This window comes from Leuresthes tenuis, unplaced genomic scaffold (genome assembly GCF_036924035.1).
Source record: "Leuresthes tenuis unplaced genomic scaffold, fLeuTen1.0.hap1 SCAF_15, whole genome shotgun sequence".
Classification (NCBI taxonomy): domain Eukaryota; kingdom Metazoa; phylum Chordata; class Actinopteri; order Atheriniformes; family Atherinopsidae; genus Leuresthes; species Leuresthes tenuis.
In genome coordinates this window covers 29,134,673-29,147,218 of record NW_027325369.1, presented here as the reverse complement: position 1 = coordinate 29,147,218, position 12,546 = coordinate 29,134,673, and the positions used below count along the sequence as shown (strand labels likewise).

The window sequence follows — 12,546 nt, the reverse complement described above, 5'->3', positions numbered from 1 at the left end:
CAGCTTACAGACAATTGACCTGATGTGCTCCCTCAAGATTTTCCACTGGAGAGCAGAATTTGTTTTCCTTTAATCATGACAAAACAAGGTGCAAAACATTACAAGAAAACCATCAATGTGACAAACTTTGAGAAAAATACACCACAGAGAACATTTCAGAAAGCATCATTTTAGAATGTTTGTGAAATGTGAGGCATAAGAGGCAGATCCAAAAACACTACAACCTTCACAAATTAGAGCTGGTTTCCACCTACCTCAGTTGTATGGAAAGCTTTTCTTCTCTTCTTGCTAAATCCTCTCTTCAGGCACCTGGAGTCCATAGTCAGTAGTTTTTGCCTTTGTGAGTTTGGGTTTATCTGGAAGGTCAGTGTTTTATGCAGCCTATACCAGAGCTGCATTCAGTTAGACCACTTTTGATTTTGATGCCGTCTCTTTTGCCCACCCACGGCTTTTTCCCTACAATCATGGTGGTTGTATTTCCACCAAATGTAACTCTTTGTCATGGGTAAAAATTGGGATTTTGTCCATAGAGGCCTTCCTCTAAGGCTTCGAGAGTCATTGGTTTGTTTTGTGGCAAAATTCACAAAAGGCTTTATCTTCCTCTTAAGTCATGAACATTGACCTTTGCTGAGAAAGGCCTGCAGTTCCACACGTTTGCCTCGGATCGTTTCTGACAGCCCAGACAGCCCATTTCCTGTGGGATTTTAGGAAGGTCAGGGTTCACTCATATTTAAAGTTTTCTCCATTTGTAGATAATGTCTCCCATTGTGGAAGCGTAGAGAGCAACATCTTAAGAAATGGTTTTGTAACCACAAACAAACTCAAGTAGTAATTTAAGTGACACACACAGTGCTGGTTAGACGTTTGAATCAATTTCCTGCATCTTAAAAAAAAAAAAAAGATCTATTCCAGTGATGAGTTAATTGAACAGGGCTGGGAGTAATCAGGCATGGGCGTGTCCAGCTGTGTACAACCAGCAATAAAGACAGCTTGAAAGGTTTTTTTCTTCTTATTGAGTAAAAGAAGGGGGTGTAAGTTTCTTCATGCAGTCCCTGCTGATGTTAGATTATGTCTTTAATATTCATTATATTTACAATTATTTTGATACAATACATACAATCATTTAAAACTTGTATTGTTTAATACTGTTTAAATATTTAACCATTAAATATGAGACATAGTAGAACTAACTTTGAACAGTGTTGAATATCTTATAACAATCATTTAAAATCATATTTATTGTCATGCACATATATATACATGCACATGCACAGGGTCACACACTCATAGAGACAGGTGCCGTGCACTGGAGCGGTGGGCAGCCAATCACAGCGCCCGGGGAGCAAGGGGGTACAATGCCTTGCTCAAGGGCATCACGGCCATGGCAAGGAGGTAGACTGTCAGCCTTCCAGCTGTCAGTTTCACCAATTTTTTAATCGAACTGCCAACCTTCCAGTTACTGGACGAACCACTCCAACAACTGAGCCACGGGCACCAGTTACAGTGATATGCATCCCTATGGGCCAATTACCCTAACTTGCATGTTAATGTGCTGTGGTTATATTAACTAGAACGCCATACCTGCTTATCACAGTATTTTTTTAAACAGGTGAACATGAAATTTTTTAATAATCTAAAAGACAGAAAATAGTGAAAAAGGTCATGACAAGGCCATGACACCAAAAACCCAAGCAATCATCCAACAGATGAATAAAGTACACTATACACATTTATAATAAATTTAAAAAACGCACTGGAAAGGCTGCATATTCTTGACATTATCAATTCCAGGTTATCATTTCAGCTGTAATTACAGTTGCGTTTGTCAGTCTCAGAGCCCCTAATTTCAATTTGAAGGCTTCTGAATTCATCCAAGCAATTTCAGTTGCATGAATGCACAAATTGTATTACCAAAAAAACAAGTCAATCATTTTGATCTAAGACATTAATTGTAACAAAACTCATTTAGTTATAAATGAAAAAAGCGATAATCAAATTAAGTGTCTTTGTTGTAGCTAAATTTTTTTGGTATTCTGAAAACTTCTCTTGAACCTGTTTTACCTACTACTTTGTTAAAATAAATGTTACAGCAAAAGCATTTGGGACAAGGACAATTAAGTTTATTAATTTTTTTAAGGAGCGACCTCAAGCAACAAGCTGTAAACAAAGTACCGAGCGTGTAATCAAACCTAAAAACACGCTTCCTGCTGGCTTTCTTTATGATTAAGAAGAAATTTCTGCATTTGCCCAACAAGTAGAGCACCCACACTCCAGGATTAAGTTTTAAGCCTGAAAGGGAATGAGAGGTTACTCAAAAGAAATTCATGAGCGTGTGTTTGCATCTGGGGCAGATCTGAGGGGCAAACATGAGAGGAAAAGCTGTAAAGTACACAGATGCGCCTCTCAAGTGTGATGACTTTTCTTCATTTTACTTTGGGGGTTCAATTTCATTCTGTTCTGCCTGTTTACGAAGACACCCTTTGCTAATGGCGCGGTGAGAAAACATCTCCACGAGCTCAGTGGAAGGTATGTGCTGGTTAATGAAGCGGAGGTCCCTGCTTTCTCCAGCTTCCAGTGCTCAGATCGTTTAATGACTCTTCCGCAGCCTATTTATGGCACCACTTGGAGAACATAACAGAGGTTAATAAAGCAAAGGTGAGCACTTTATCACACCGTCAGAGCATTGTTTTCCTCTCTCTCATACTGTAACACATATTATTAGTATTTCTTATTAACGATGTCACCCATAGGGCCCATGAGACAAGTTAGTATGAATTCACAGAGCGGTTTTATGCTTTGCGTCCCGCAGTCATGCTGGCCTGATGGGTATTTTTTCATGTTAATTACCTGCGTCTTACTGCAGGCTGGAAAACATCCGTATCGTGTACAATAAACAGAAACATGCCAAACTGGCAAGTCAGGAGTATAAAAATGGTAAACAGGTAGACAGACAATACACATTAGAGCATCGGGCCATTCATTCTGTATGGTGGATGGAGTGTTTAACACAGGGGAGGGCCAAAACATGTGAGTGTAAGAGTGTGTGTGCCTGTATCTGTTCACACGCTCACTATATGAGGGAGCACCATGGTCTCTGGAAAATGTTAGTCTGTTACCTGGACTTGTTGCCATGGTTACCTGGTAATCTTTTTGTTTGGCTAAACTACTTGCCCCACTTTTTTTGGCCCAGATACTCAACCTATTCAGAACTTCAGCAATGTGATTATGTTCAGTAGAAACTGAATGAGACATGATTTCACATGTTATTCCAACAGCAAGTGCCTAAAAAGAAGATTCTTTAGGCTTGTACGCAGGGTTCCGGCTGGTTTATGTGAATGTCACAATGTGATTGACTGAGTGTATGTCTTAAGTGCACAGACGTGCACACAATTAAGATGACAGAAATGGCTGGTGGCTACATACTCTCTGTCCAAAGGATGTGTCCCAAAAACATCCCAAACAGAAAAGTACTACACATATAAATTCACCTCCACACACTATCAGTGGGTCATAAAACATGATTATTGAGTTATTATGAGTTATTCTAGCATGAGGCCATGCATTTTTGTTTGGAATATTATACTTAGTCTACCTTTAACATTAGGGATAGGGTGGGGGAGGATTATGAATCCGTTGTTTCAATGATATCTCCTCAAAAATGTTGACAGATAAGTGGGTGTGTGATGTGTGTTTAGGGATTGTGTCCATTTGTTAATCACCAGTGAGTCAACACAGCAGTGTCTTGTAGAAACACATAATCTAATAATCGTTTATGACAATAACTGAGACTGCAAATATCCAGCAGATTAATCTCTGAAACATTGGGCATTCAGAGTGACGCTCACACACAATTCACAGAATCGTTGGAGTCCACCCATGGTGTCTAGACTTTTGTCAACTGTTACTCATGACAATTCACTTTGTTCCTTTCTGAACTGTATATGGAAGCTGATTAAGTCAAGGATGCTTTCCGACGGCAAGGAAGATTTGCCAAAACTATGCAGAACTCCATGCAAGATATTCAGACGACTGAGCAATCTCCATGATAACTGAGCTGTGAGATTTGCTTCAAAGCTCAGAGAAAGTTGACAAGTTGCTGCTGAATAACAATTATCTTTCCGAATATACAAGCCTCAAGGCCAACAAAGAATCTTCCATGTTAAAATGGAACCGATTTAATCAAATCCACCCTTTTATATGAAGGTTTGCTTGAAAATGTCAAGCCAAGTAATATTATTTCTGACAGTGTGGAGAAGACGAGGAGCTCGCACAACCGGTCACCTCTCTTTCACTGGATAACTAATACCGATAGACAACCTTTCATTTTCAGATTGACACTTACATCTAATTATACAGGCACCAAATCGCTTGACCTCTTTCTTTATGCACTGTGTGGAACAGTGTTAATGATTCTGACAGCACACCATCACTTTCAATTTTATTGTTTACAACACTAATCATAAAAACCCTTAATTTTTATCAATTATTATTTATTACAGTTTGGTTCAGAAGACGTTTATTGATCCTAGTCTCTGTCACGTTTGGGGTGTGATGACTACAGTTGTTGACATTACAGTTACTTTCAACATCAAGAGAAATATAGAGACGAATGAAATATAAAATGATTCAGTGCTTACATCTCATTTATCTACTTAAGTGTTGCTACATAAAAAAACCTTGAGGGCAGGTTTGAACCAATAGTTGTCTTGAATTTATTCTTTAAATGATAGATTGACGAGTGCATAAGATATTAGAGGTGAAGAACAGAGAGAAATTGTATAGAAAATGAGCACTTTCAGTTTTGTACTGAAGCTATTGAGTTGCAAATGTTTACATTTCAGACACAATGACGAGTCAGTGTGGGGGAACCAAAATATTGACAAATGCTGCAAGAAGTTTCCCCCAGACATATCTGTTAGATAATATTAGGGTCATTGGATCCTTCAGAAAATAGTGAAACTGTCATGAATTGGCTGTCAACATTTGGCCCCTACGGATGTTAATCCTTCATACAGGATCTTTGCAGTGTATTTGTAACATTCATCAATATAAATAACAAGCAACATGTTTTTCTTTCAGAGTACAGCTAGCAAATATAGATGTTTATTTACATTACTTTATATTCTTTTAGTAGATGCTTTGATCCAAAGTGACCTACAAGTTTCAAGATCCAGTGTCTTGCCTAGAGATACATTGACATGCAGACTGGAGAAGTTTGGGATTAAACCAGCATCCCTCCAATTGAAGTTTAAGCACTCTGGCCCCCCAGCTACAGCTACTTTTAAAACTTAATGAAAAAGGTCATTTCCAGGCCTCGGAAATCTGCATAGACTTTACAGGCGCAGACACTGCAAAAACCTGTCAAAACTGGGATACTTGAGACCACATAAACACCCTCATTAACAGGGTTTGATAAGCACACAGTCTATTCATTTCAGTCAGAGTTGCTGTATTCTAATGCCTTTACCTTTACTGTTCATTAAAGTATAAATCAAAACTCTTCCATCCATCAGCTACACCGGCTTCATCCTGTTCAGGGCTACTGGAGCTGATCCCAGCTGACACTGAGTGGGAGGAGGGTTACATCCCTGGACAGGTCTCCAATGTTTCATGTGCAGTGATCCAACAAACGGTTGACATGTCTTTCTCCATTTTCTGCAAATGACAGTGCTGCAACCATACAATCTGCTTAAAAAGATGACAAAATAAACTATATTATTTGTTCCTGACTTCCAAGATGGCACACAAATTACATTATTGGTATGTCCAATTGTTCTAATATTACACCAGCTCTGGTTAAAGTTTAGCTAAATATACAAGGACTTACAGAAGTAGAGAAGTCTAGTGATTTTCAACCAGAATATTATGCTCTAAAAGAAAAAAAAATCCAACTGAGGCTACCACTGAAAAAACGTGACATAATCCTCTGCTGTCTTCCCACCTGCAAACAGTCATCGCTGTGTTGGGTGGAGGGCCTGCTGAGACCTACCATTGGCTATGATGTCCATGAAGAAAAAAAGATCAGCTCAGACCTATTTTTATCTTTTTAGTTTGGTTTTCTACAAAACAACTTGGTTTGTGAACATTATGGTTGAGCCAGCGTATATTCCCTGTCCCTGGTGGTTTAACCACCTTTAACCACTTGATTATGTAATTACCTAAATGTGATGCAAAAAACTAACTCCTTTGTCAAGTTCCTTTTCTCCTGAATTCCAAAATAATTGCAATAAGAAAGGGGTTCTAAGAAATAAGAATATAATAAAACCCAGTCAAAGCGAAATCCACAGATACATGTAATCGTTTTTGTCATGCTGGCATTATATATTGGTTTGTGAAGTTCCCTTTTTGGTGTCACCATCTTGGTCTCTTTAGAGGACGAAGAGACCATATCTGCACAAAAGATTTGGAGGTGGTGAGTGATACTTGAACAAGACTGAACAAAAATACCTCTCTCTGAGGCATAACATCTATTCAATGATGTAGCTATTTTTAGAGGAAACACCAGCCTCTTCATTGAGAGAATGAGAAAACTTAATATTTCATGAAAAGTGTGGACAGTTTAGTATGAAATTCTAACTGAGCCCGAGCTAAATTTGAGTCGACTCTCATTTGTGGAACTAAACGTTAACTGTTCTACTGTTTTAGCTTCTCTTTTAGTCAAGTTACACCAGAAAAAAGTCATAAGTACACCTGCCCAAATGTAAAAGGTAGTAGTGTCACAGGGGTTGGAAACTGTGGGATGGTAACATATCCAGAGGCTGTTATTTTCTGTAGGGCAGTTTTCAGGTATGACATGACAGGAATTATGATGCATGAAAGTAAAAAAGGTTAAACTGTAAGCACATAAAACTTTTTAGCTGTCCAACCATGCATTTTGTAACATGTAGACCAAACCTTGTTCTTTTAATCTGAAACATTTTGCAGGTGAGAGCACCGGAGAAAAGTAAAAGAACCACATGTGTGAGGAAAATAGAAAACAATGAATGTTAACGAACCAGCAATAGATTGCACAAAGATCTGTGGATTACTGCCTTCGTGCATCCCCTCCAAACTCCTTATAAGCGTCTGTGACCAAATAAACATGAGTAAGGTGTAGAAAGCGGATGTCCTCATCCACGTGTGGAGACATTAGCTTGCTCACTAATCTAAATGTGTGTTGTGTCTCTGTGAGGAGCCTTTACAGTCAAACTGTAATGATTGTATGCGATCAATAAAGAGTTCACAGCCACTGTTTTTTTCCATACAGCTGTGTCATACAAATGTCATTTAAAAATACTGGGAGTTCCTTCAGTGATATCTCTTCTTTAGTGTTGTTCTCTCTTAGTGGGAAAAAAAGGAAAAGTTGCATTTCACCACCAAAAATGCATGGATCAGAGTTTGGTTTAAAATACACGTTTTTCACAACTCTGCTTGTTGAAAAGAGAAAAACACGGTTAAACGCCTACCTGGTGGGTTCCTGTGTAGCAAAAAAAAAAGGAAGCATGGGTATGTGATGCGTTGGAAGTGAGATGGCGTTCTATATGTCAATTTTCTTTCTTTATCTTTTTTTTTATTCTTTCACGGCTACATTACAGCAAAAACAACAGATTAGTGACAGATCAAAGGAAAACTTGAGCTCTTGATCAGAGCAGTGAATGGGTCTTTGGTTGTGCTGCGAAGGATACTAAGCTTTAGAAGTAGAAGCTTTAGAAGGAGCGTAAAATGTCAATCAAATCAATATATCAAGCCATCACATTTATTCCATGATGACATTTCTATTCTGTCCCTTCCAGGATGACAATGTCCCCAAGCATATAGGTCACCAGGAGCCAATGAATGATAAAAATATAGTAATATAGTGATAATACAATATCAATAATACTTTGTGGCCCTTCCAGTCACAGGATTTTAACTCAAATACACATATATGGGAAAATGTAACATGAAATGTAAGATAGGGCTTAATGTTAACATCATCAAAATAAATAAATTTTTAAATAATGATGTCCCATCCCTCCAAACAGAGTTCCAGCGACAACATTACAAGCATGGTGGATTCCCTACTGCAGAGGTGGTCCACTAAGGTGCAGATTACACACTGATGTCTTTAATCTCAACTATGATTACTATATACAGCACTGTGCAAAAGTCTTTATATCTTTATATTTTACATCCAAGCAGCCAGACATTATTGTAATATTTTAAAGTTGTCCTAAGCAATAGTTCTCCAGGCTTTCTGAAGGTCTTTCAAAGTTTTTCTTGGGACATTGTTGGGACACGTGTTTTTTTTTAATTGCCAAGCCACTTGACAGTGACCTATGAATCATTCAAGCATAAAAAAGGCACTTAACTCAAAAGATGAATCAGTGTAGTGTCTACACATAAAAGACAACTTTGCAAAGAGGAAATGTGAATTGCATCTCTAAACATTTTGTTACTAGCACCCCATCAGAAAGACTCATCATTTGTTTCAATCGTTTAGTTGTATTTATTAAAAAAAGACAGACAAAAAATAGGATTTCTGCAGCAATAATGTGATTCAGCTGAAAAGCATATCTCAGCATGGTGTGCAGTCCTTAAAACATTTGAGGAAACTGGACAGTGGAGGACAAAAGAAGAAGTGTCAGGCCTAAAAAACTATCTACAGCAGATGAACAGGATCTGAAAGGGATGTCCTTAAGAAAGAGGAAAAAATCCAGCAAAGACCTGACAGGACCTGAGAGATGCATCTGGACCTTCAGCTGATCCATCTACTGTTGGCCCAAGCCTCATCAGAAATGGTCTCCATGGAAGGGTGGCTGTCAAGAAGCCGTTCTTAAGGAAGGGAAACAGGGAGAAAAGGCTGAGCTATGCCAAATGACACAAGAAGTGGACTGAAAATCAGTGGCAACAGGTCTTATGGAGGGATGAATCCTCCCCAGAGCCCGGACCTCAACATTATTGAAACAGTGTGGGATCACCTGACAGAGAACGGAACAAAAGGCAGCCCACATCCAAAGAAGAGCTTTGGGATGTCCTTCAAGAAGCCCGGAGAACTATTCCTGAAGACTACTTAAAGAAATGACAAAAAGCTTGTCTCAGAGGGTTCAGGCTGTGTTGGAGAATAAAGGAGCACAGACCAAATATTAACTGTCACGGTCATTAGTACTGAACAAACCCTGTTTCTATCTTATTTGTTGTTTCACATTGATGTTTGTACATGTTCAAACAGTATTTCTCAGATTCTTGGCAATGTATAAAGAAATGAGGGGCGTTAAAGAATTGTGCACAGTACTGTACAATATGCTGACTAAAATCATAAAGCCTTTAACCAACATAAGTTGTAACTCACCACTAACAGTATAAGCAGTCATTGCCTTCAGGGGTTCTGGGTGCATGTTTGTGTGTTTTAATGTGCACACACTTCTGCAGGGGAGGGAGGCTCTCACTTACTCTACCCACTTCCAGCCCAGCTAGCCTCTGCGTTGCCTTTGTGTGATAGATTCTGTTGCATTTTTCTGGGCCAGCCTCCCTCATCAAAGTGATTAAGCAATTACACTGATTGTGCCGATGCTCAGAAGAACAAGGGAATGGCCCTTGAGTATCGAGTGCTAAAGCTTTCTTGGAGATAACAGCTTAATTTGTGCCTAATCAAAAATAAATCCTGTTTTCTTAAATTTCCAACCTTCCCTCAGCAAGGGGGAATTCAGAAGGTAAAAAGAAGCATGCGAAAGTGGAAGGAGTCCAGCTGGGGCCTTCCCTAACTTATATATAGCATATTGTTGTCCTTAAGCAATACATGCTTATTATCAGTAGATGAGGCCTCTCTTGTCCTCCAAAAAAAAAAAACACTTCCGAACTGAGCCTGAGCCTCTAAATTTGCAGCAGCATGTTTGATAACGTAAACAATCCAAGTTTGTTAAACCAACATTCAGTTCATTTTCAGGAGCTTCTGTGGCATCAGTAATAAAACAGGAGTCTGATAAGTCCCCCAGGTCAGAGAAAGAGACCTAACCGCGTGAATCCCTGAGTGTTATTTTCCTCTGACACACACACACACACACACACACACAAGCCAATACCAACGCTTTCATATCAGACCATCACAAATATCAGCTTATCCTTCTTGTGCTGACATTTCTTTTCCCGCTCATTTCACAACACAGCACATATGTTTAGATGCGCTGGACTCAACATCAAAAATTCATCACAGCAGAACTTAAATCACAACCTTGAGCGAACCGCATGTGGGGGTGTGAGAAAACATTGCACAAAATGTGAGAGGAAAGGGGGAGGGAGGAGGAGAAGGAGAAGGAGAAGGAGGAGGAGGAGGAGGAGGAGGAGGAGGAGGAGGAGGAGGAGGAGGAGGAGGAGGAGGAGGAGGAGGAGGAGGAGGAGGAGGGACAAGAGGAACTCACCCCGAGAGGAAATCTGAAGGTACAGGCGGGGGTCTGCAGCTCGTATGGCCGCTGTGTACCGATCCTCAACCCCGGGCACCTGCGCTTTTTTCTCGGGCATGAGCCGGACCCGGAGTCGGCCCCCCTCTGCTCCCAGCCACCACTCTAAGATTGTGGTGAGGTCCATTTCCAACATGAGCACCGGGGCCTCCTCGTACACAGTCAACCCCCCGCATCCCGTAATGACTAGATCCTCTCCTATTTCCACCACAACTTGATTTGATTTCCTGCTTGCTTTCGTTAAGTCCATTTCCAGAACTTTGGACAGCGGCCGCTTGTAAAAGAAGGGGAGCTGTCCATCAGCAGACCTGTTCCCAAGTGCTGAATGCGTAGCCGATTTAGGGTCCACAAAAGTAGATATGGTTTTCTGCAAAGGTATGCAATGCATTTTCAAGTTTGCACGCACCGTGTAACATCCGGTAAAAGTCTGACAGTCACCATTCAGGGGTCTCTTTATGAACTCCGCCAGATAATTGCGCAACAGAGAGGGGACCGCGAAATCTACGGCCAGGGTTTTCCTCTTGTTTCTGGAGATTAGGGTTTGGTTGGAGTCTCTTTTGCCCGCGGTTTCCCCACTGCTTCCGCCGTTGCTGCTGTTGCTGAAGCCGGCGCTGGGGAGATCCATCCTCGCTGTGGTCCTTGGCGCGGCGCAGTGTAGCCCAGCGAAAAATACCGCAGAACAAACGAGCAAAAACAATATCCGGGCGTCCATGGTACAACAGTTTGAGTATTTCGTTTAGGAAAAACACCTCTTAATCCCCACCTTTCGTTGCTTTTCTATGGCTCTTGTCACATACGCAGCGCAAAATCACAAAGTACGAATCGATGATTCTGCTTGTCCTGCGCCTCCTCGCCGGTGCGCGCCCGTGGCAAGACGAGGAGAACTGTGTTTTACATTCGCTTGCCACTGAATGTTGCTGTCCTCTTTTCGTTAAATGGAAAAAGTCCCATTTCCCCTGTCTGCTCTTCGCACACGCACCTTTGAGACAATGCCTTTTATCGCCAGTGCGAGCCCAGCTAGACGCTCTCCGGGACGCTGATTTATATGCTGGTCGGGTCCGCTCCGGTGGCTTTCAAAGACTCCCTGTCTCTTGGCACAGTTGTGACGGCGGTACAAGTGGTCTATCTGTCACCAGGGGGATGCTGCGTCGATCTCTCCTCACACAACTAAACCAAGAATTCACAATGAGTAAGAAGCCGGGCGTCCATTAAAGTTTGAAATAAAATCACATACAATCTTGGCTAGTGAAAACCTCCTTCGACAGCCTCTCTGGTTTATAGTCTGCTGAGTATTTCTGCGCTCCTTTGGTCAGCGCTGCAAGCTCTGCTCTCTTCTTTTATGGTAAAGTCATTCTCCAGTCCACTTAATGTCAATAGGAGCCGTTTTAACTGAACAAAAATCCCTCAGCAGGCAGCGTTGACGCATCTGATGCGCCCTCGGTGCAGCCGTGATGTTGAGCGTAGCCTTTATTGAAATTAGAAATGCCTGGAGGTGTAGCAAAACACCTCCACGCATTGTCCCTCATGATTTCTTTCAATGAATCATCGAGCTTTTTACTTGTTCGGAAATTGGATTGGATTAGTCGCTCTCTCCCGGTTATGTGCAAATAAAATAGTTTCAGAGGGAGGCCATTTGGGTTGGAGCCCATTCGGCTTTGTTATATCTTATAGGCAGAAGCCAATGCATAAAATAAGAGATTGAGAGATACGTCTCGGCATTTTGCCAGTTCAACACTACTTCCGTAACAGGTAATCAGGGTGGGGGGTGGGGAGGTCTGCGTTTGGGGTAGAGGGGAAGAAATGCCAGAAAACGTTCCTCCTCCCATCACCCGAACACACCTTCCCTGCCTTTCTGACTTTAAAAGTTCACCTGGGTAGACACCCGCTAGATGGCGTCGCCACATACTCCTGATCATTCGCACTCCCCACTGTCACAGACAATTCCATTCATTTTCTAATTGCTATGGAAGTTTTACACTTTCTCATTAGTCTTATCTAATTGGAGGATTAGGGTCAAGTGAGAACATATTATGAGTCGAGGAATCACAGTCTGCTCTGTCGGAAGCTGAATTCTGGATTTCCAAAATACAGTTACAAAAGCCCCTTTTTTGATTTTTGTAACTGCAAATGT

General features: G+C 41.0%; 1 protein-coding gene across 1 annotated transcript in view; it reads right to left on the bottom strand.

Annotated features, from left to right (window-relative positions):
* alk (ALK receptor tyrosine kinase) overlaps positions 1-11,830 on the bottom strand; it is a 398,068-nt gene extending 386,238 nt beyond the window's left edge. The window contains exon 1 of the mRNA XM_072364756.1: positions 10,377-11,830. Coding sequence (XP_072220857.1) covers positions 10,377-11,127 — 751 coding nt within the window. The 5' untranslated portion in view covers positions 11,128-11,830. The remainder of the gene's footprint in view (positions 1-10,376) is intronic.
* Between the last annotated feature and the right edge of the window lie 716 nt (positions 11,831-12,546).